The sequence below is a fragment of the Rhodnius prolixus genome, unplaced genomic scaffold (genome assembly GCF_049639745.1).
Source record: "Rhodnius prolixus isolate KJV_2025 unplaced genomic scaffold, Rpr scaffold_28, whole genome shotgun sequence".
Classification (NCBI taxonomy): domain Eukaryota; kingdom Metazoa; phylum Arthropoda; class Insecta; order Hemiptera; family Reduviidae; genus Rhodnius; species Rhodnius prolixus.
In genome coordinates, this window is record NW_027411618.1 from 581,732 (window position 1) to 605,247 (window position 23,516).

The window sequence follows — 23,516 nt, forward strand, 5'->3', positions numbered from 1 at the left end:
TTCTTACTAAATCATTCAGTTGGATTATAAAGGCATGGGCTTCAACATTAATTTTAGGTAAACCCCCTTATTTACAAAATGGTGACGAAAATAATTATTGCCAATTATGTAATGAAGAAGTGCTAGACGGTTGTTACCATTTCATTGCAGTCTGTTCTAAACTTGCAGAAATTACAATGAAATATTTGAATAAGTAGCAACTTTTCGGAGAGGAGATGATTGCTTTGTTGAATGGTGAAGCTTGGAGGTTTTGAGTAGGGTATATTCTCCCCTAATACCCAGCCACTAAGATTTTCAAGAGAAACCTCTGGAAGCGAGGGGTTGTTGGGACAGATGTCTAACAACGCCCTGGTGCATTTTGCGCTACCCTCCTAATGCTCTGAGATATTTGAAGAACAGCTCCATAAATTAAAGTAAACATGATATTCTAGGAACAGAGAGTAGCCGTCGGTCGGAGATAACCAATCCCTGATGTCCTCCAGATTCATTCTCACAATTCCCTCACCATATCTTTCACAAAGCTATACTAACTTAATCATGTAGAACTATAACTTTTACTTGTGACATTTTCCTAAGAAAATCGATTAAAAATTACTCTTAACAACAGAGCATTCCCTTTATTTTAAAGAAAATTACAGAATTTTATCTTCTATAGAAAAAAAGTATATTTTGAATTTTAATGAATTTTTCTATTGATAGGTTTAAGTTGCTGAAACTTAGAGAGCTGCACTCTTCTACTATCTTGCGGCGATCGTAAGAACTAAATGCTTTGTCTTTAAACTAATCACCCAAAAAATTCAATAGATTTCAAATCGTGTTGAATTCACATTCACAGCAATGAGTTAGAATCAGGATTTTTTTTTTATCTACAAAGGTTTCATAAACACTTATCTGATGTATACAAATAACTTATTACCGACTTGTAATGTCACCTTGCACAATGTCCAATTAAATATAGTCAGTTCCAGAACTTTTGACTTTAACTTACCGTTTTTGTAATTTTATTTAGTAGTGGAAGAATACTGCGCTATAGTGAATCTAAGTGCTCTTTGTGAAATCGTGTGCTCTGTGTGAAGTGTGTGTCATCGAACTCACGGTGTTGATTACAAAAAATTTATTTTTATAGTTATTCAGTTTTAGAATGGAAGAAATGTTTTGGGTAACCCAGGTGTGATTTTGTTGAGGGTTTACTAGAAACTATCTAGGCAAATAATCCACAAGCCTTGCTGTAGAACAGGCAGTATCTAAATAAATATAATCTCAATAAATGTTCAAAATTTATGCTTCCAAGATTAAAAATGAGAAAATAAAAACACACGAAGAAGTAAAATTTTGAATTTTTCTTTCTGAATCGACTAAATAAAATAATAATAATAATAATGCGGTTAGCATACTGGATTCCCACGCGGAGATCCCGGTATTGAATCCAGCTGCTGACCCTTAGATTTTCTATACCTAGGAGCTCCTTACAGCTCACTGTCCGGTGATGGACAGTGTTGTCTGTAACGGAGAACTCTGTCCGGTGCACTGGCCAATAACCTTATGTACATGTTGACGCGCCTTAAATCATTAAAAAATAATAATAATAACTGAGTTTAACAAAAGTTTTTACGATTTTTACTATATTAAGAGGAATGAAGGAACTGTTTTCATAATCATAAGTGATATTGGCTCTGATCAAATTAATTATTTTATTATAAATTTTTTATTTGAAAATAATTTGTTACAAGTTTTTGTTTTCATAAGTTCAGCGCCTTAATCAAATGATCATCAGGCCATATTCTAATGAATTTATCATTTGTCAATCATCCAGCTGGGAGTGAGTGTATTGAACATCTTTTCAGAGTATTCTATTATTTTCTGGACTGTTGCCGAAGAAGTTTCATTAGAAGTTGGACACAAAAATCTGCTTTAATCAGGTACGTTGCTATTAATTAATTAATTTACTATTAATTTACTATTCTATTAATTTGCTTTGTGTTCCGTGACAAAATGGAAATAATAACAGTAATGTAGCGAAATTGTTATGTTATTCTAAAGCGCAGACGTCAAAACAAAGGCCATTGAGGAGTTGAGGAATCATCATCTATCTGATGTTTATGATCAGAGGATTCATTTGAAAATATATAGCTTTCTAGCAAGGTGGGTATTGTGTCCATTAAAATTTGTTCGCGTTGAATGGAAATAATAGCAGAGAATAAATCATTTTTCCTATCATTTCTGAACTATCTTCTGATAGTGGACCACAATCAAACATTTGAGAAAAAACTCGAAAACTTAGAAAAGGAAATGGGAATAGCATTGCTGTTCGTTCGAACAAATATTTCAGAAATTTATGAGAAACTGAAGCAATGTTTCATATTAAATTTATGTTTTTCTTTGTTACAAGTATTAGTTTGTTTTAAATGAAGCTTTTATTTGTTTTAAATGATAGTAATATAATAAAACTATGAGATTTATGTAACTATAACGAAGCAAATTGTAATCAGATTTACGTTAAGTAATGTTCCTTATCACTCCATTTCGTCATTCAAATTTTGGTATGTGTGTCCCGCAAGAAAAATATCAAGTGAATTGGTTTCCGTAAGTCTAAAAAGATTGAGAACCACTGCTTTAGACCGCAATTTCGGTTTGAAACTTTTCAGAAACATTTCTGAATCCAACAGAAATTGGATTTCTGGGAGGTAGCTGTGACATCATATTTCCTTTAACAGTGTCATTTTATCATTGTAAACTTGTATTATAATAATAAATACAAACTATATTTTCAATAAAAATTATAAATTTCAAGGAAGTTTCATTAAGCAAACTTTGGTATGAAAAAACTATGTAATTTTACTGTTTTTCTTCAATTTAAAAATTTTATTGAAAAATTCAATTTTTTTTATGCACCCCATTAATACTTTGAAATTATGCTACTTGAATGCAATCATACTTACACGCCCACCAGTACTCGTACTTGCATTTGTATAATTTATCTGTATAGACCATGGGGCATACTCGAAATGGACCAAATTTTCTTTTTCGATTAATCGCAATAGTGTGTACTTGATAATTATGAAAAATTACTAAAAATATTGCACAATATGCAATAATTATTAAAAATGCACTTAAAAGTTTCATGATGAAAATGTAGCCGGGACACAGTATTCTATAATACTATTCACCTTGACAATAAAACAATGAAAACGCAATCATTAAATTCTTAATAAAAATTTAATTACTTCTATAAACAATTGTACAAATAAAACATCTAGTAAGCGAAATAATTTAAAATAAAATCGTGTAGTGTAACGGCCGGTCATTTAGGTGGGTGCAATGCAACCGGGCCCCAAGTTCGATAGGGACCCAAACCGAGAATGAACTATAACTTAACATAAATTGGGAATATCATAACGTTAATAAATTCGTTTTTTTCTGTATCTATCCAAAATTAGGGTATTATACAAAAAAACAATTAAAATTAGAGGCGATCTTATATCGTTTGAATTGCAGATTTTACAAGAATAGCGGCCTGGAATGTACTCTATGTGACCTGAAAGAGAATGAGGACTTATACCATTTTCTGGCTGTTTGTCCAGCATTGGGTGAACTTCACCAGGTGTGGTATGGCTCCACGACTCTTTCTAGAGACAGTTTGGTAGAGTAGTTGAATTATAAAGACTGGGTGGCGCTAGTGAGTTACTGTATTACTGCCTATGGTCGCCGAACATAGTTTAAAATTATTTTTAATTACATTATTGAGACTGTGCGTCCTGTATTTAAAATATCGACGTGAAATGTGTCAGTTACCACTTGCTTGAAAAATATATGTAAAAAAAAAATAAATAAAAAAGTAAAAATAAAATATATATACAGGGTGTCCCAAGCTATATGGACAACGACTTTGTCTCGGAAACTAAGATACAAAAAACTAAAAAATACGTGTCCACTTAGTTTTTTGTTAGAAATTCAAATTTAATTTGTAAATTTTTCTCGTTGCTTCCAGAAGCAAGATACAGGCACCAACTTCATTTTTTCGAATGGGGAGGTGTGGTTTTTACTTAAGAAATAGATTCCTTGATTTTTTTTTAAAGAAAAATTTACTTGAACGGCTTTTTTCTGTAAGCGATATTTTACAAGTTATGAATGAAAAAATGATTCTTATAAGAAATTTCAAAATGATATTATAACGGTTTTTTGATTGAATAAAAAGAAAAGTACTATTTTATTTCATTATTATTATTATTATTTTTAAAGTGATTTAAGGCGCATCAACAGCTGAGGTTATTAGCGCCCGGAGCTTTTTCCAGTGCACTAACGACCTCCGGACAGCGTTCTCTCTTTACAGACAACACTGTCCATCACCGGACAGTGAGCTGTAAGAAGCTCCTAAGAAGAGAAAATCTAAGGGTTAGCAGCTGGATTAGAACACGGAACCACCGCGTGGGAGTCCAGTACGCTAACCGCACAGCTAATCCCCTCCCTTACTATTTTATTATAAATTTTACTACTCATTAATATTACAGATCATGCTCGAAATGTCCTCCACCATTACAGATGCATAGACATGATCTTTCCAGCCAATGGGGAAAATTAGTAAAAAAAAATGTAAATAGTATTTTTCCTAGAAATAATTACCAAAAATGATTGGCTAATCTCATTGGCGAACGGGATGTGTGAAGTAGGCGGACTGTAGCTGATGACGTATTGGCACCGTAAGCCACACCCTCACCAATAAAAGCAGTTATCCAGTACATAACATGGTGCTCTTTCACTTTCATTCAATGATATAGATTTTACTTTCTTTTACTTCAGGAAAATATTTCGTTAACTTTTTTGATTCTGCATTACACTAGAAGTATGAAACTGGAAATAAAATGTTCCAAATATGTTTATTTTGGACATTTTTAAGATATCAATTTTTATTAGATTATTCGATAATTTATCAAATACCAATGAGGGAAAAATTAGTAAAAAAAATTTAAACAGTATTTTTCCTAGAAATAATTACCAAAAACGATTGGCTAATCTCATTGGCGAACGGGATGTGTGAAGTAGGCGGACTGTAGCTGATGACGTAGTGACACCGTAAGCCACTCCCTCACCAATAAATGCACACTTATCCAGTACATAAAATGGAGCTTTTTTCTTTCTTTTCTTATTTCTGCTTTTTTAAAAGCTTTTCTAATTCTAGGTGTATCAGAATCAAGCCGGAATTGCATCTGTAGATGAACTAAAGTAGAGAATAATAGATGCCTGTAACTCGGTTAAAGCCGAATCTATTTCTTTGGCACTAATTAAAAATTAAAATATGCCGTTAATAAATTTCCTGAAGTACAAAAGTAAATATTTTGGTTAGATGTTTGTGAAACATGACTCCACGGACGGTCCATGTTGTACTATTATACATAGTAAATATTGTATTATTACATTATATTTACAACGTAAAAGTATTTTTATGTAGTAATTTTTTTTTTATATGAATGTAAATCTTCTTTTGGTTTTTGTAAATAAAGACTTTTTCTTCTTCTTCTACAAATCTACAAAAGTAATTAAATGTCCTCTTCTAGTGGAGAAGCTAATGAGGATTTGCTTTTGTAGTCGAAAGTTAGGGGGGTTCACACATTAATTTTTTTTTTTTTAAATTAAAGGCGCGTCAACATCTGAGTTTATAGGCGGCTGTACAGTGTTCTTTCGTTACAAGCAACACTATCCATCACCGTACAATTAGCTATAAGAGGAAAATCTACGTGCCGGTAGCTGGATTCAAACCTGGGAACTCCACGTGGGAATCTATAATTTGCAAAATATAGCATTAAACTTTAGTGCTAAAAATAAGAACACCATTCGCTTGGTAGTTTCTGTTTTAAAAAAATCTATGATAATGCGCCTATTGCAGTGTTACCAGATTCCTGTAATATCTAGTATAGGTATTAGTCAAATTTGCCACTCCCTTTTGTATTTATAAAATATTATAAAATGTTGAAATAATCCTTGCGGAAAAAAAACATTGATATTTTATTATTGTTTATTTTTTAAGTAATAATTAATAATAATAATAAAGCTCATTTTTATTAAGTATTTAATGGATGCATTTTACAAAATACACAACATATATTTTTTATTCAATTTAACAAGAAGTATCTTTATTTATTCAAAAAAATTATCGTATACAGTGTTCGTATATTTAAGTTAATACATTTTGTTTTCTTCTTTTAAATAAATAAATATATTTATTTATTCTTAAATGTATTTTATTTTCATTAAAAGAGTTTGGGACAGGGATTTAGAAAATTTAGTTTTTATAAAGGAGATTTGTTTTAAAGCAAGGAGATCTTTGGAAGAGTGCAATAGATATTTTTTTTTTTATTTTACAATATAGTTTATGTTTAGCCTAATTTTGAAAACATGTATTTGTATTTTAAAGGAAAAAATTACACGCATTTTGTGTCCTACTTGCAGGGTGTAGATGGTTGGCGTGGATGTATTCATTCAGTAGTAGGTTAACACTACATTTGAAGAAAACGAACCTCAGCTATCAATCGGTAAAATCTTCTCCGTTTTCAAGATATTACACATTTTATAATTTTTAATTGTAATAATAAGATGCCTAAATTCCTAAAATATACTTAAACTAATGTGCTCCATGTTCTAATGCTTTATATTCTATGAGTTCCCAATTTAGATTATATCGACCATTAGAGGGGAATAGAAAACCCTTCGTGGCAATGTTAAATCACAAGATTTTAGGGGGGTTCATTTGGGCAATAAATCCTAGTAGAACAAAAACGCCCGTCTAACTTTTTTACGAAATGAAAATTCACGTTAAGATCTATTAAAAATTAAGTATCATGCTACTTTCGATTTACCCTATACATGCCATTTATATGTGTTAATGTTTTTTTTTTTTTCTTATTTTGCCCAAGAGTTGATTTTATTTCTCTAGTATTATTTAACTCTAATGTTTTACCATTTCAGTCTGCAGCAAACTGAAGATTGTCTTTTCACTTTGGTTAGTTAAGCCATATCATTCGAAAATAAAGAAGATATAATATTAAATTTATTTGGAAGCAATGGCCGTCAGTGAGTAATTTCCCCCGTGTTTACAATCTAGATATTACTAAAATTAACAATGTTTTGAGAAGAAAATAATGAAAAGTACAAAAGATTTATTACAAATGGAAGTTCGCTAGCTATCCAGAGGTACTAAATTTTGGGACATATAGTTGAATCGAATAATTTATTTAAAAAAAATACAAGTTCTTGAATATAAGAAAAATGTAATAGTTAACCCTTGCAATAGAAGTTATGTTTTTATCTCAAACAGTTATGTTCTTTTTTAATGAAAGAAAGAAACCATATATTTCAATTATAAAATGTGCAATTTCTGAATAAAAAGTGTAAACTCGAACCATTCGTTAATGAGGAATAGAAGAGTGCTTGAATATGGTTAGTTCAACTTGCTATACCCTGCATGCAGTATTGAAAACAGAGATGGACTGCATCAGTCAGTATCATGAAACTAATTTAGTGTACGAGTACTTCAAGGGTTCCACTCCTCGGTGATAATAACAAAAGAAATAGTACTAAGAAAGAAGAATGATTAGGGTTGAATAGTGTTCAGTATTTCTACAAATCCACAGAAGACGCTTAAATAGCGGTTGAAATAGATTTCAGTTTTTAACAAATCAAGTCTTAGCAAGGGGCCTTATCAGTTTAGGTTTGTTCAGCAAATTATGAGAATTGTGATGATATACAGATATTGATGAGTAATACGATATGAAATGTAGCGACAATTAATAATGTCTGGAAATAAATTAAGTGCCATACTAAACTACATTTTATTCTATACACAGCTGAACTTAATTGCTTTGATTTAACCTTCTTGCAGTAGGCAAATGAATGCCGCTTACTGTGCAAATCTCTTTCTGTTACTACATGGTTTGTTTCTTCGAATGCTCTGATTGGTCAGAATCCATTTTAAACTTACAGTCACAAATCTGTCAGAGGTTATGATGGAACAAACTTATAAAAGAATGAAATATTGTGATTTACATAGTAAAGCCAATGTGAAGTCTTGGCTGGATATATCTAAGTGAAAAATAATCTAGAAGGATACAATATACAGTAATGATAAAGACAGTTTTTCTTCTAATTCTTTTTAGTATCTTTACTACAAGGGGGCAGAGAAGCGACTATCCCTTCTCTAATTGACAGCTACTTGAGTTTTATTATTTTTTTTCAAAACTAAGACTAGTAAAATTGCTTCTTATCAATCAAGATGTTGCCAATCACCTCTTATCAAAAGACATCACACTAAGTTTGTCAATATCATTTTATTAATCCAAATGTCAACAAAATAAATCCCCAAAAGAGGTAGCTAATTAACTGTTTTTAACAAAACACCTTCCAATAAAATTTACCTTAAAGAATTTCCTTTGGAGGGGAATATAATTTAATGGTATAGAACAAGCAATGATCTAACCAATGTGAATTGCCCACTGTTTATGAGAGAACAGTTAACATATAAAAAGAACCAGAAGAGGAAAACAGTCCCAAATTATTATTCCACCAAATTATAATTAACTGCGATATTTCCATCGAAGATACATTAATTTTACTATATAGATCTTAGTCTAAGATCTAAGCTCGGTTTATTTGTATATGTTACTGGCAGAATTTGAAATCCTGGCGTTTTATATAATACCTAGTTACTTTATAGAATGTCTTGCCGATTTTGGCTGTTTATGCAATATACCTTTCAAAAATTAGCTACATCGTATAAGAAAGGTGCTAATGCGAAAAAGTAAGTTTATAAAAAAAAAAAAATTGATCGTACATGATCGTACGTTAAACCATATTACTTTTTCAAATTACAATATTAATTAAAGTAATAGAAAAAGAAAACTTAAATGAACTTTAAAATATAAATCTCGTTAAAAATATAACTAAATTTAACAAGGTAACTTTTAGTAGAGTACTTAATACTTTAACCAAGTTGTCATTTTATACAATTCAACTAACTAATAAAATAATCTAAATAATTTTTTTTTTTAATAATTAATTAAATTAGCTGCTCTTAAACTTACATTTTTCGGGATTACAGAAAATTGTCCAAAAGTTTCACACAATTCTTCCTGGCACTTTATAAGAAACCCAGGTTTTATAAGTAAAGCCTAAATAATAACCCACGATATTTAATTTTAAAGAATATTCATAGTAAATAGTATTTTGGGCAATTTGTTCGATTTTATAAAATAACCAGGCATTAGATAAAATGCCAAACTTGCATATTCTGCCGGTAACACACATTTATACATAAATTTATTATATATATATATAATAGAATAGAGTTTAGTAAATTATCTTAAAATTAGTAAATTAATTATTGCTACTTTCTGTACCATCTAATCCATCAAATATCTAAACATATTTTTCAAGCGTAACAACATTGGCCCAATTAGCTAAGTCAAATGCATAGCAACCTATTGAAACCTGATGTAAATATAAACGAGATTATCTATAAGCATTCCTTAGTGAATCTTCGTTAACGTTAAGTTAAAGTAAGTTGAAATACTTAACAGATACTTAGCAGACAACAGGTTGTTTCTTTGTGCTCCAAAACAAATCAGGGAAATCTCCTTTTTTCAATGGAGACGAAAATAGAAATCTGTAAGTCCCTAAACCGTCTACTCCTAACATATGGCTTCTTAATCTGGATCGCACCTGAGAAAGATGAAAGAAACCTGTTGGGTTCAGAATCCAATGGGGTTTCACATGAATAAGAATCTTTTATGAGTTATTTAATAAAAGAAATATGGCTCAGTTTACCAAATTAGCCAGACTTTGATAGACAAAAAGCTTTGTTGGACTCGAAGAGTTGGGAGGCCTAAGTTGCGGCGGAAGATGGTAATACCAAGACTGTGCAAAACATTAATTATACAATAGGAGAACAACCAAAAATTAATCTTAAAAACGAAAGCCTTTCTTTTATTTTAGAGAAAATTAGGGAATTTTATCTTCTATAGAAAAGAAAGAAAACATTGTCAAAGTTGGGTGTTTTTCAACACAACGCGTCTTCTTCTGGTTTCTGACAATCAGTCCTTATATAACTGTCCTACAAAGACAGTTTGAATTAAATAAAATAATTAAATAATTGAGAATTTTCTGAATTATGAGAAAATTAGTTGACCTGAGCAGCAGCTCAGTACACGGGATCAGCATTGAGCAATGAGTTGAGTTCAACTATGGCTGATGATGATTAGATCCATGCAAGCTGGCTCATAACAATGCTACTGTTATCTGAGCCGAGGTTACGATTAGCCCAATAAGTTTTTTTTTTTGTTAGGGTCTTGTCAGGTTGAGAGATGCAGGGTAACAAAGGTGAGAATTAGTGCTTTTAAACCCTACTCGTTTTGAAGATGCCTAGACTTGAGTATAAAATGTTAATTTTCACTTAAGACGCATTCCTTTAAGTGAAATTCTATACAACTTTACTGTCTTAGAGTTAGGAGCATTTACAGACATAGAAGTACATATAGCCAACTCAGTGCAGTGCATGATTTATGAATGCATTCCATAGCTATGAATCCATCCATAGTTTACAGAATGACAACTAGATGAACAGGTAATAAACTGAATGCCATAATTAAGGGATATTTTACCATGAATCTTTGATTAAGAAATACTGAACACCAATTAAAATGCATTCTTCCCGAAAACAACATAAAATCATTCTAGGCTGAATTTAAATTACAGTTATTCATAGACGTTACAATTTCGGCAAATAAATTTTTAAAGCGTCATTTTTTTAAAAAAAATTGACGCTCCAAAAAAACAAAAATTCAACTCGTAATAGCAAATACTACATCTGAGCATTAATTAGAAACATTTTTTTTTAATCCCGTATACAAATTTGGGTTCACATTTTTAGGATTCAATTTGAAGGGATCTCTAGGAAAGGACATTAGACCAAGTGGCTTCGAATCCCTTAGGAAGACTTCCTTAAAGAGGCGTTACAGCTAAAAAAAGAAAAACAGATTTACTGCAAAAAAAAATCTCAGTAAAAACAATGGGTTTTTTGAGTCATTAAAAAAAGTTAGTTTTGATTCAAGGCTGTGATTTTGCGAATGTAAATTCTATGTGAACATTTGCATTCTGCAACAGGTTGGTCAACACATGGTTTAATAAAGTAACCCATTGAAGCATGCTTAAATTAGTGCAGTGCTTATAGCACATGAGGTCAGGAGGCTGCTTCCTAGGAATTATCCCAACACAGTCAGTCAACATGTGAAGCATGTAGAATATTTGTTGCAAGTTAGTCTACAAATCATTCTTGTTCAAGGTTACTGTTGCAATTGTTTTGACTTCGACCATAGTTTGTACTTTATTATTATTATTTATTTTTTATTTTTTTTGTGGGAAATGAGGTTCGCCCCTTAAAATATGAAGTCCACCGGTCTTATTTTTCAGGTTTGACCCAAACCACATCTTGTGCTCCTTGATTCACGTGTTGATGTTTTCACGGTTTTTTGGTTTGGCTGGGATTTTAAGGTTTTTTTTTAAATTTTTCTAATTTAATTTTAAAATTAATTTTACATAGCAAATTGCTAATAACATATCCTAAGTTGATGATGCCTCGGTGACGTGCGAAGCTCGAGATGTCTTCTTTGTTGATGTTCTCCTGGAGATTTCTCCAGATGGCCAGTGTGTTATGGAATTTCCAAGGATCTTAAGAGCTTGCTAGAAAGTGTGAATACATGAAGAAATCTTGAGTCCAGATGTGTGAATATTTTTCTTGTATAAGTATTCTTGGTTCAAACTAAGAGTCGATCCGAGCGCTGGTCCTGGCGGTGCTCTGCAACATTTAAACATATAAATTGTTAAAGAGGTTTGTATGTAACAAAGGAAAAAGATCCTTACTTTTTTTTTTTAATCAACTGATTTATCATAATTCAAAAATTTATTCTTTACTTTGGCTTATGATTAACTTATTTATTTATGGCGCGTCAACACTGTCCATCACCAGACTGAGAATTATAAGAAGCTCCTTGGAAGAAAAGATCTAAGTGCCACCAGCTGGATTTGAACCCGTGATCTCCGCGTTGGAATCCAGTATTCGCTAACCACTCAGCTAATCCCTTCCCATTAATTTCTTATAGTTATTTATTTCATTTATTCATTATTTTTGCATTTATCATACTTATATGAATATAATTTTTTCCTTCTATTCATTTATTTATTTATTTTAAGTTTTCATATTATTTCTTTTTTCTTTATCGGCGAAAAATATTATTTTATTTAATTGTAAATTATATAATTAGGTTTTGTTGAAACTTTATACATGACTAAAAAATATGTTTAATTTTAAGAAGACTAACAAAGACTAGTTGGAAAGAGATTTAGTTGCCCTCATACTGAAGCCAGGACTGATGCCACTAAAGTAATCAGTCAGACCTACTTTCTGGAGTAATGCTAGGCTGCTTCCAAGCTTCTTGGCAAATTGCCTGCCAACTGTAGTAAAAATAGACCAGGGTTTCTAAACCCTGACTTGATGGTCTAAGCAGAGCTGGTGTATTGCAATCGGCTGCGTCTGCAGTCACAGCAGGCATTTTTAGATCTAGGTCATCATCTGCTTCTTGATATGCTTCCTCCAAATGAGTCTACAAGTCTTCTTGAGGGAAATGCCAGGATGTAACCTAGGTTTCAGGAAGCAAATCTAGTAAATAGCTCAGGTTTTCTAGTCTAGCTGTGTATGATGAGTCAGACTGTATTTCAGTAGTACAGCAGACCGGTCTAGCATGTCAGCTGTCTCAGATATCCCCCACTTGAGACTACAAAGCTCCGTGGGCAAACAATACCAGTCCAAAAAAAAAATCACTTAATAGTTTTCAGGAATTTCTCCAATAGATATCTGTAAAATAAAAATTTCACTTACTTGACTACAGGTGATGACCATAATATTGCGGTGGATAATGGTACTCGGAGTGGAATGCCGGGTCGCCAGGTCGATGCATCATCTGCTGTCCGTCCATCATGTAGCCCATGCCGGCCGCTTCCGGCGAATACGCTCCACTGGGACCTGCGTGCGGAGAGTAAACTATGTTATACGTCAGATATACTGTTCTTAAGACACAGTTGTAAAAAGCAACAAGCTATAAAATATATATGAAACTGTAAGGTTGCATTAGCTAAGATTTGACTACAATCCGGTGGTATCTGTTAGTCACAATTTTTGGACAGTACTGACGATCAAATGTTTAGCTTCCAATTTTGGGCTCCAAAGCTTAGCCTAACTATAATATTACGCAAAAAATAAAGATGATTTTATTTTTTAATAACTACCTGTATATCAGCTTTTAATAGTAGCTTTGATACAAGAATATTTTGAAATACATACTCTTAAGAATAACTGAAGCCTGATCTTTTAAAGCTGCCCTCCACACCAATTTTGATTAACACTATTTATTTCAGTCAATGAGGAATATTTTAAGAGAGTTGACAACTTATACCTCAATAAGAAACTGAAATTTCGCTTATATTTCGCTTTTTGATAATTCCATCATGAAGCAAATTATAAGTTGATGATTTCTCAAACAAGGATTAAAGATTGGAATTTCATTTATATGAAAATTTTCAACGACAATGATGTGAAAAAAAATTTTTCTTTCTTCCCTGGCCAGTTTCGCTGGGCCCATCCCTGACTTTGTGCACTTAAGTGACGCATTTATTGCCGTATTTTCTGAATTACAGTAATTACACCAGTTACTTCCAAGAAACTAGATTTATGAGGCAAGTGTAATGTGTTAACTTACCCAGAACTCTTCTATTTGAGCCGTTTTAGTTGGATTCGTTAACCAAAAAAGAAGAAAAAATTATTGCCAATTTCGCTCACAAAAACATTTTCTTTTTTGGCAACCTTTCGGCCTAGAAACTAGGCCAATTGGGTAACTAAATGGTACTGAAATGAGTACCTAAACAGTCAGCACAGAAGACACACTAACCTATATCAACAATGTAAACTAATAACATAAGTTTTTAAGCCCTAAAGATAACCTAGTCCCAAGGTTGAAAGCTGGGCTAAAAACATTTTTTTTATTTGCTGAAACTGGTAGAAATCTTTCTTCTCTTTCGGAAATAATTAATTAATTTAATATTATTATTTGAATGAATAATAATCTAGTTTGATTCTTTTTTGAAGAATATTTAAAATGTTCTTTTATACATCGTATCTACGGGATATCCACCCAACCATCGATTTCCACGCTAGATATAGTACGATATATGTTCCTCAGAACATCGTGCAAATAAAATCCCGTGTAAAACAAGACTGGGATTTCATGTAAAATATAATTTAAAAAAAATCAATTTGTGAACCGTGTGAATTAATCTAAGAAATATAAAGAAATTTCGAGATATATTTAATAAAATCATGTAAAATTTGTACGGTTACATTGGAAAATGAAATTTGTTCATGTTAATGTTCAACAATGCATCATTACTTTAGACTTTTAAGAAAATGTTAATATTTTCACATCTTTCTACTAAAATTCTTTAATTTTTATTTTTTAGTTACAACCAAAAGAAATGGCATCAAAGTTTCACATTGGAATGGCTTCACTTGTTGTGGACCTGGTTTCATTTTTCGCTTTATCATGGTTTGATTTTTGTACGAAAAAGATTATCAACATTTGCTTATTTTGGCAAGTAATCTTGTTGATTTCTTCATATTGAGACAGAACATTTATTATTTTTCTTTGAAATTTAGTTCTCTAAAGAACGGAAAGTTGTTCGCACACGGGCACAAAGACTATAATAATAGTTATTTGTAAAGAAAAATAAATAAAACCAATATTAATTTGCAATAATGATTATTTGACAATTAATAGTAGCGTTATACGGAGCTTAGGTCTAGGGACTGTTTTCCGCCTGTTCAGTTCAAACGGCGGCCCAGTAAAGGTTTTTAAGCAGTTAAGGTTTGTTTGGTGTGAAGTGTTTCACAGGACTATGCTGGTTAGTTCGTGAGATCGATGGCACAACTGGCTTTCATGCTTCCCAGGAGAGTTTGTGTTTATGTGTGTGGGTAAGGCAGTAGGATCCCATCCATCAGGATCCCCTTGGTTTGGCGCGATATATCACCGGACTTGCCCTCCTCCGCTACCTAAACAACCAATATACCATCAAAGACAAGAAAAACCCCTTACTACAGTTCTACCGTTCCTGGCAGCGCCCTTTCCCTTAAATATACAACTTGTAAGCGCGCAAATTTCAATTTTAAATCTCGCCTACACATACATCTAACCAGTGACATGCCCTGAGAAGGAAATTTAGGGTTTGAATGCCAAAATATATGATAAATAAAAGTTACCCATTAATGTGCTATAAAAATGGGACTGTGTTGTTGATGTGGCCAAAAATCTCATAAATGGATCCCAAAGCTTGGCTGCTAAACTAAAGAACTAATCGGTTCCAAAACAGTTCGTGTGTTTCAGTAGCGGGAGATAAGAATAGGAAGGTGGCATTAGGGCGATTTGCTAAAATTTTCTAGGCGGAGATGCTGCGAGACACTGTGGCAGGAGAATCCTGAATGATGTAACAGAGATATGAATCTTCTAGTTAGGTTGTTGATGAAAATGTGGTAAACCAGCTGGAATTCTGAGAAGCTGGTAAGGAGAAAACGCCTGTAACATTTTACCCAGCGAAGAATAATTAGACTCTTCTGGACATCTGGACATTTAAAGATTGAGAGTAACAAAAGGGAGAGATGAATTTACAAGAGTGGGTACTAGCATAAAAGTCTTTGCCCTGGCACTCTCAAAACTAACGGAATTAACAGGCAATGGAGGCTGAGAAAATTGGAAATATCCTGGACGGAGATAAGTTTTTGCCAACAGGCTATGAGTTTAATCACAATCTGGACACTAGAAGGTACTCCAGTGGATCTCGTAATGGAGATTTAAGAGTTCTAGGTGAAGGAGATGACTGGTCTCGCCTCTGTGGCTGATTATACTGAATACCATAGTAAACAGTGTGAGGATGGAGTGCGATACGCTGTGTATCATTACTTGACACATGGTCCTTGCTTCCTGAAGGCCAGGTATAAGATATTTGGGGCACTGGCCTGATTTTTAAAGGAGGATCTTGGTCAGTGAAAGGTTAAAAGGATATTGCATTGAGACTTACAGATTAATCAGGGGACTTGGAGTGATATCTTCCGGATTATTCTTTTTTTTATGGGGTTGGGACCAGGGTAACGAGAGAACACTGTCCGGAGGCCAGCAGTGCATTGAAAAAATCTTCGGTCGCCAACAACTTTAGATGTTAACACATCATAAATTAAAAGAAACCAATAAAATAAATAAATAAAATTATCAAATTAAAATACCTTACATTTTTAGTGCTTTGGTTATGCTGGCCACAAAAACCAGTTTCTAAAACCACTTTATCGTTAACAGTGAAACCTCAAAATTCAATTGGTGTCTCAATTTCAGAATAATTGACCCGATCTTAATACCTTTGACTTTGAATAAACTAAAAAAAACTAGCACAGCCTAATTGCTTCGAAAACGTTCAACACTTTCTTTTTTTTATTTTCCAAACATAGAGTCGTTGTGGTAGTGTGAATTCACTATTATTTTGGGTTTAGAGGGGAAGGGAAACTTTAACTTGGGTTACATTGTAAAGGTTTGGTCAATTGTCCAAATAACATTCGGTTCAAATGTTACCTTAGGGATACTTTAATACTCACTTTTACAACTCTGTTGGTCTGCAAGAATTAGTCCCCTACCGTCAATTGAATTAGTACACTAGGGTGCAAACACAACGTTTACTCCGAAGTAAATGTACTTTGAAAATTGGTAGGCTTTCCTACAGAATGGTTTTCCTAGCCAAGGTTATGTAAACAGTCTTACTGCACATTTAACTGGCCAAACTACCTTAGCCCTACACTCACATGGCTACAAATTAAGACTTGCCCTTCGTAAAATCCACTTGGAATTACAGCTGATGGTTGTAAAACAACCTTTTTTCCTTGTGTAAATGGCTAGACGGTAGGTAATAGATTAGGGGCACGAATTAAGACATTCAAGTAAGAAATTTTGGGGTGTTAGAGAGCTTCTCAAACCTATTAAAAAGAAAGTATCTGGTATGTACACCAATTTCCATTATTTTTTTCAACCAATTCTGAATTTTACTATATTTTGCAAATTTACCCACCGTATTGACCCACTTTTCTTCACATTGGAAATTTATCGATGCTTTTTATTCCAATCGATATTATGTAGGTAGCGGCAGTGTTCTAAAGTAGCAGCCAACCAATTTGCTTCAAATTTGGTACTTTGCTTATTGTATATTTAATTACTACTAACATACTGGAAATAAGATTGTACACTGCACTAAATTGGCACATTAGAAGAACAATCACTAATATCTAAATGAAATGGCCTTAATCGCCTACAAAAATGTAGGTAAAAAAATAATAAAAATAAAATAGAGCTATATATGGGGATTGTAAATTTAAATGAAATTATTCGAGCCGATTTTTTTTTAGAAATTTGGTACATCTGATTGGCTGATTTTTTTGCCACATAAAGTAAATATTAATAGGTTTCTATGGTAGCACTTAAATTTAAAAACTGCATTATCTTTTTAGCTTTTGATTAAAAAGAATGAAATACTTCCGAAAATAATAGGCACCAATTTATAAAATCAGCTTCGTTTTCTATTGATACTCAATGGACCACAAAAACCAAAAAAAGACTTCATCATGATAAAAGTTAAAAGAGCTTTATCAGAGATAAGAAAAAGGGTAAGTACAGATTAAAGTAATTTATTTCGCATTGTTAGAAAGCAAAATGTGGAAAGTGTAACTTTGTGAAACTAAGCACATAGATGACAATCAAGTTAGCTTGATTGAAACCCACAAACTATTTTGTGCAGTTTAGGGGTCAAGCAAGCCCACTTAATTGAATCAAACGCTGATTTTAGAGTTCCATTGCAGTTTTATTTGAGCTTCTATTAATGAGAGCCTCAATTAGCTATTAAATTTTGTAGCCTTAATTTAATCTACAAATAAATGTTCTACAATTTTGCTTTCATTTTAGATTAAAAGTCAACCAGTTGCATTTTGATGCAGCAGTTTTTTTAAATTCGCAGTTTTATTGATATTTTTGTTGTAGTATGTGAAACCAAGTCAATTCTGGTATCCCCAGACAAAAAATTTATCCTAAACCACTGGTAATAACACATACATTTTAATTTTATTTATTTATTGCAAAACTTCATTAAAATTAAACCTAAAATATATTTTGCGATAGTTACCTGCTCTATTCGATTGATCTATCATAGGTTGGACGATTCTGCGCCTCGCGTTTATAAACCTGAAACACACAAAAATGCCCAAAACTTTAAAATTATTTACGTCATACCACCAAATAAGCAATTTTAATAAGCATTAAACTTTTTTTAAAAAAAATTTCCTCACTTCTATTATAGAAGAATTGATCTCAAATTTTAGTAAACTAGATGTTATCAAAAAATACACATTTTTAAATCTCTTTGGTACAAACAAATCTCTGGTGCAATCTCTCTCACAAAACTCCTCAAGTTTTACACTATTTTTTTCAAATTCTAGAGTCTAGAACAATATATATTTTGCAAAGACTAGAAATAAAGATTGAGAATTGTTAAAAAATATTATGGGTCAAAAAATTGCTTCTTATGGTCTAATATTTACAATTGATATAGTCTGATTTAATTTATTCGATTAATCGAAAAGAAAAATTAATGTGAACAGATTTAAATGGGGTTTTTAAAGAATGAAGAAATTATAATCTTAATTTAAAGTGCCACTTCAGTTTTTGTTAAAGGGAGGAGTCATCAAAGAGGTCGATATCGACCCCTGGGGATCGATATAATATAATTAGAGGTCGATCCGGTCTATTGAATGCTATTCAATCACAAATTTATTTACAGTATTAATACTTCAAATACTTTTTTAAATTTACGACAATTAGATATAACCGAAAAAGTATTGGAACTATAAAAAAATCATCTCCAAAAATTAAATAATGATTTTAAATTACGCTTTTGGAGATACTGAAAATATGTATATCCCAAAATGGATTATAGCGCAATTTTCTGCTCAAGTTGAAAATATCGACAGTCATTTGCAAGATTTAGCCATTGAATAATTAAATAATAATTTAAATTTTGGACAAACATAAATATTACGCAAAATATAATCCAAAACATTGTAATGCGGCATTTCACTTTTTTAATTGAATTTTCAAGCTCGTATATGGTTGAATTTGGCTTCGGTCATGTTAATTCTATTTTAACAAAGCAGAGAAATATAGTGAATGGGTAGCTTCGAGACGATTGAAGGAAGAAAGTAACAAATTTCGAACCTGTCATGTTAGAAATAGGAAATAAGGAAAATATAGTAAAACTAAGCAAGATTGTACTATTTTTGTCGTTTAAGAGAATCAGTGAATCCAAAACTAGCTGTATACAATGTACGAGGTGTGTTCAAAAAGTAACGGGAATTTTTAAATTTCGCGGGTTTGGAGAGTCTGATTGTAAATTTTTTTTTTTTATTATGTTGGTACACATGCCCCTGAAGTACGATAAAATTTTCAGTAATATTCATTGTTTACTTCTTAAGTGGCAGCCGTTAAGGTTAGACGTGTTTTTCGAGCTTGGCGATTTTTGTTTGTTAAAAAAAATGGATCAAAGAATTTGTATTAAATTTTGCGTAAAAAATGAAATAAAGTGTGTGAAATGTTAATAAAGGCATATGGTGAGTCTGCTATGAGTAAAACAAGGATTTACGAGTGGTATAAGCGTTTCCAAGATGGCCGCGAAAACGTTGAAGATGACGAACGACCTGGACGTCCAAGCACATCAACAACCGATGAAAACGTGAAAAAAGTGAAAGAAATGGTTATGAACGATCGCCGAATCACAATCAGAGAAGTCGCTGATGATGTTGCCATATCAATTGGCTCATGCCATGAAATTTTTTCGGATGTTTTGGGTATGAAACGTGTGGCAAAATTTGTTCCAAAATTGTTGAATTTCGAACAAAAACAGCGGAGAATGGAAGTTGCTCAAGAGTCACTCAATGAAGTCGACAACGATGCGGATCTACTGAAACAGGTGACGAAACATGGGTTTACGGATATGATGTCGAAACTAAGGCTCAATCGTCCCAGTGGAGGCATTCTGGATCGCCAAGACCGAAAAAGGCTCGACAAGTGCGGTCGAATGTGAAGGTTATGCTCACTGTGTTCTTCGATTTTAATGGCATAGTGCATCATGAATTCTTGCCACAAGGTCAAACAATCAATAAGGAGTACTACCTACAAGTTCAACGCCGTTTGCGTGAAGCAATCCGAAAAAAACGCCCGGATTTGTGGCAAAACAATTCATGGATTTTGTACCACGATAATGCACCTGCTCACACTTCATTGCTTGTTCGTGAATTTTTGGCCAAAAACAAAACTTTAACGATGCCCCAGCCTCCATATTCGCCAGACATGGCTCCATGTGACTTTTTTCTATTTCCAAACATAAAGAGAACATTAAAAGGCCGTCGTTTTACAAGCATAGATGACATTAAAAGCGAATCGCTGAAAGAGCTGAAAGCTATCACAAAGATCGAGTTTCAGAAGTGTTTCGAGGATTTGAAAAAGCGCTGGCACAAATGTATTGTATGCGAAGGGGACTACTTTGAAGGCGACAATATTAATGAATAAATAAATATTTTTTTCAAAAAACGAAAATTCCCGTTACTTTTTGAACACACCTCGTACATATATGTATTCGGAATAAAATTAGAGAATCACAGGTTTTTACTTTTTCTTTTTTAACATTTTTTTTTTTTTATAGATGGCGTTGATCAGAGGATGAGCACATTTTTAGGGGTTGATGAATAAGAACTTTCGGCGCCCTCTGGTTGATGGTTTATATCTAAGTAATACGAATTATTGATGAGTATAAGTCTAATGGAACTAAATTTCGAATTACAAGCATGTTAGTCATTCAGAAGTGCGAATGATCTAGTTTTCACTTCTTTCCGTTAACCTTTTTAGCACAATTTTAAGAAAATGCTATTACAAATAACACTGTTGTAAGTGAACGTTTTTGAGCGCTGGTGCAAGATTTGTTTTTAAGAAATAAAATAATTATAATAAATTATTTGCTTATATCGTAAATACAAATGTTTCTTCTTTGCCACTGCCTGTTTGCTTCTCTAAAAAAGTTTGAAGGTGCCACCCTCTAGCTTGGAAGCTGGCACCTTCTTTGCACGCCTTTGGAAGAGCCAGAGGAATGGTCCCAAGTGATGGAGTACAGCAGCTTGACAAAGACACCCTCAGTTTTTGGGGTATGTATTAAGCGCACAGTGACTGGCCACCTTCTCTGAACCCCCCGCTAGTCGCCCCAAAACGTACCCCGTTTTTTTTTCCCCCCATCAGACGTCATTTTTTACCCCCTTATCTAATGGTTTCCTGCCAGTTTCATTACCAAGACGGGCCCCAAGACCATTACCTCCGTATTCGGCGCAATCAATCATCGACTAGATTCTCAGTTCTTCGCTTCCCCACTATCAATTCATACTCTACCTTCAGTCTAGAATGTACGTACTTGCACTCCTACTCAGCGTGTAACAAGCAGATATACCCCTCTATAATCTCAATTCTGCAAGGTCGCTCTCGTCACTTTTACAGCTATAGTCTTTCTTAAGTTTCGAAATTCGATCACAGCTTTTAGTACCCATTAAATAAACCAAATACAGTACTAGCCATTTTTTTTCCGGAGGCGAATAACCAACATACTTTAAACTTTTTTTTATTAACCAATAAATAAAATCCAAGGCCTAGAGTCCGGGAATCGAACGCACGACCACAATACTTATTAGCTTTACAGTTCTGCCTCTAACCGCTCGGCTACCGTGGCGCCTTTAAATTAAACATTTGGTTGAATTCCAAAGCTCGCCTGCGAAAAAGTAAGCATTATTTTATTTCTGCAATCGTGTTCATTATTTTCGGTTAGTGAAGTTATATGTTATTTATTTTATTAAATAGATCTATTAAATACCTCTCCTACTATTCTAGCCATTGATACGAAAGCCTTCTTCGTGTCTATTTTTTCAGGCGAGCTTTACGTCCAAATACCAATTAGGTGTCGGGGACGGAGGCGACTAGCAAACATACTTTACTGTAAAATTCCTTTTATTAACCATTAAATAAAATCCAAGGCCTAAGACCGGGGAATCGAACCCAGTACCACAATACATATTAGCTTTGCAAGTCTCGCCTCTGACCGCTCGACTACCGTGGAGCCTAATACTTTCATTATTTTTGGCGCATATCGTCCTTTTAATTGAAACCACTTATAAACCCACATTAGTCTTATCAAAAAATCGTGAAATACTGGCTAAAATATTAACAGTTCTGAGGTTGTCCACTATGTTGCGCTTCAATCGGTATTCTTCCCATTATTGAATAAATATTCGAATAAAATAATATTAATTGATGAGACGTGATTTAGTTGAGAAACGGGATGTACCATTTCAGGTAATCCATTTTCAGTAGTGTTTTAAACAATTAAAAGCAACTATCTGTTAGTAAAAAGTTCATAGTTTGTGAAAAAGTTTGGTTACTCTATGACAGAAGATTGGAAAAGTAAGTTTCGTGTATGCCATTTGGGTTGTTGTTAGTGAGTGGTAAATTCTGGCTTCGAGGCTTTAGTAGATTCTGTGGCAAATGCAATGGATAGGCTGTAGGCTATTTCACCAGCAATGAGACCGTAGCCAGTTTAGCCACGTACACCTTCTAAGATAGGCGGGTGGAGGATTCCTTTCCTCCCTCGTGGGATTGACTCTGGCCGCCGTAATACCGTTCGCGCCATAAACTCTAGTTTGCAGTAACAGCCAATACAAGGACTTTCCGGCCATAAAATTATTAGAAATGACGTCACTACTAGAATGCATGGGGTCAGTATCTTTATCTTATAAATAAATGAGGGTAAAAATCTTACGTGTTCACTCATAACACTTTTTGTTACGATAATTTTTAAAAAGCATTTTTCCAAACTTTTAAGTTTCAGCAGGTTTTTTTTCATCAAAAGTAACCGTTTTGAGTAGCTCCCAATTTTGAGAGTTTGTTTAAAACAGAACATAACGCTACCTACGCTATATGCTTATAATTGATGACGCCAAAATAGCGGACTAGCCATCCGGAGGTTTATCAAAAAGCTACAAATTTCCGTTTTGTTGCTAAGCTTTATTTACTGAACTTGTGGCAAACCTACAGCAACGCCTCTTTATGCAAAAGAACGTGAATAGTAACTCACAGTTTTCTGTTCATCGTAACCATTTTCTTTCTTTTAACCTAATTTTAATTTATTTTATGATTTAAGGCGCGTCAACATCTAAGGTTATTGGCGCCCGGAGATTTTTTCAGTGCACTGCCGGCCTCCGGAGACAGTGTTCTCTCGTTACAGACAACACTATCCATCACCGGACAGTGAGC

At 33.2% G+C, this 23,516-nt stretch overlaps 1 protein-coding gene across 7 annotated transcripts in view; it reads right to left on the minus strand.

Moving 5' to 3' along the window:
• Positions 1-6,047: 6,047 nt before the first annotated feature.
• The window catches only part of hth (Meis homeobox homothorax), a 290,170-nt gene continuing 272,701 nt past the window's right edge, over positions 6,048-23,516 (minus strand). For 5 of the 7 annotated variants that reach the window (XR_012460421.1, XM_074134764.1, XM_074134763.1 and 2 more), the window contains 3 exons: positions 18,301-18,359; positions 12,920-13,081; positions 6,048-11,839 (listed from right to left, as the gene is read on the minus strand). Coding sequence is in view for 5 of the 7 variants with exons in the window: in XM_074134764.1 (XP_073990865.1) it covers positions 12,924-13,081; positions 18,301-18,359 (217 nt within the window). In the remaining 2 variants the exon portion in view is untranslated. The remainder of the gene's footprint in view (positions 11,840-12,919; positions 13,082-18,300; positions 18,360-23,516) is intronic. The other 2 variants (XR_012460420.1, XM_074134762.1) reach the window with 1 other exon arrangement.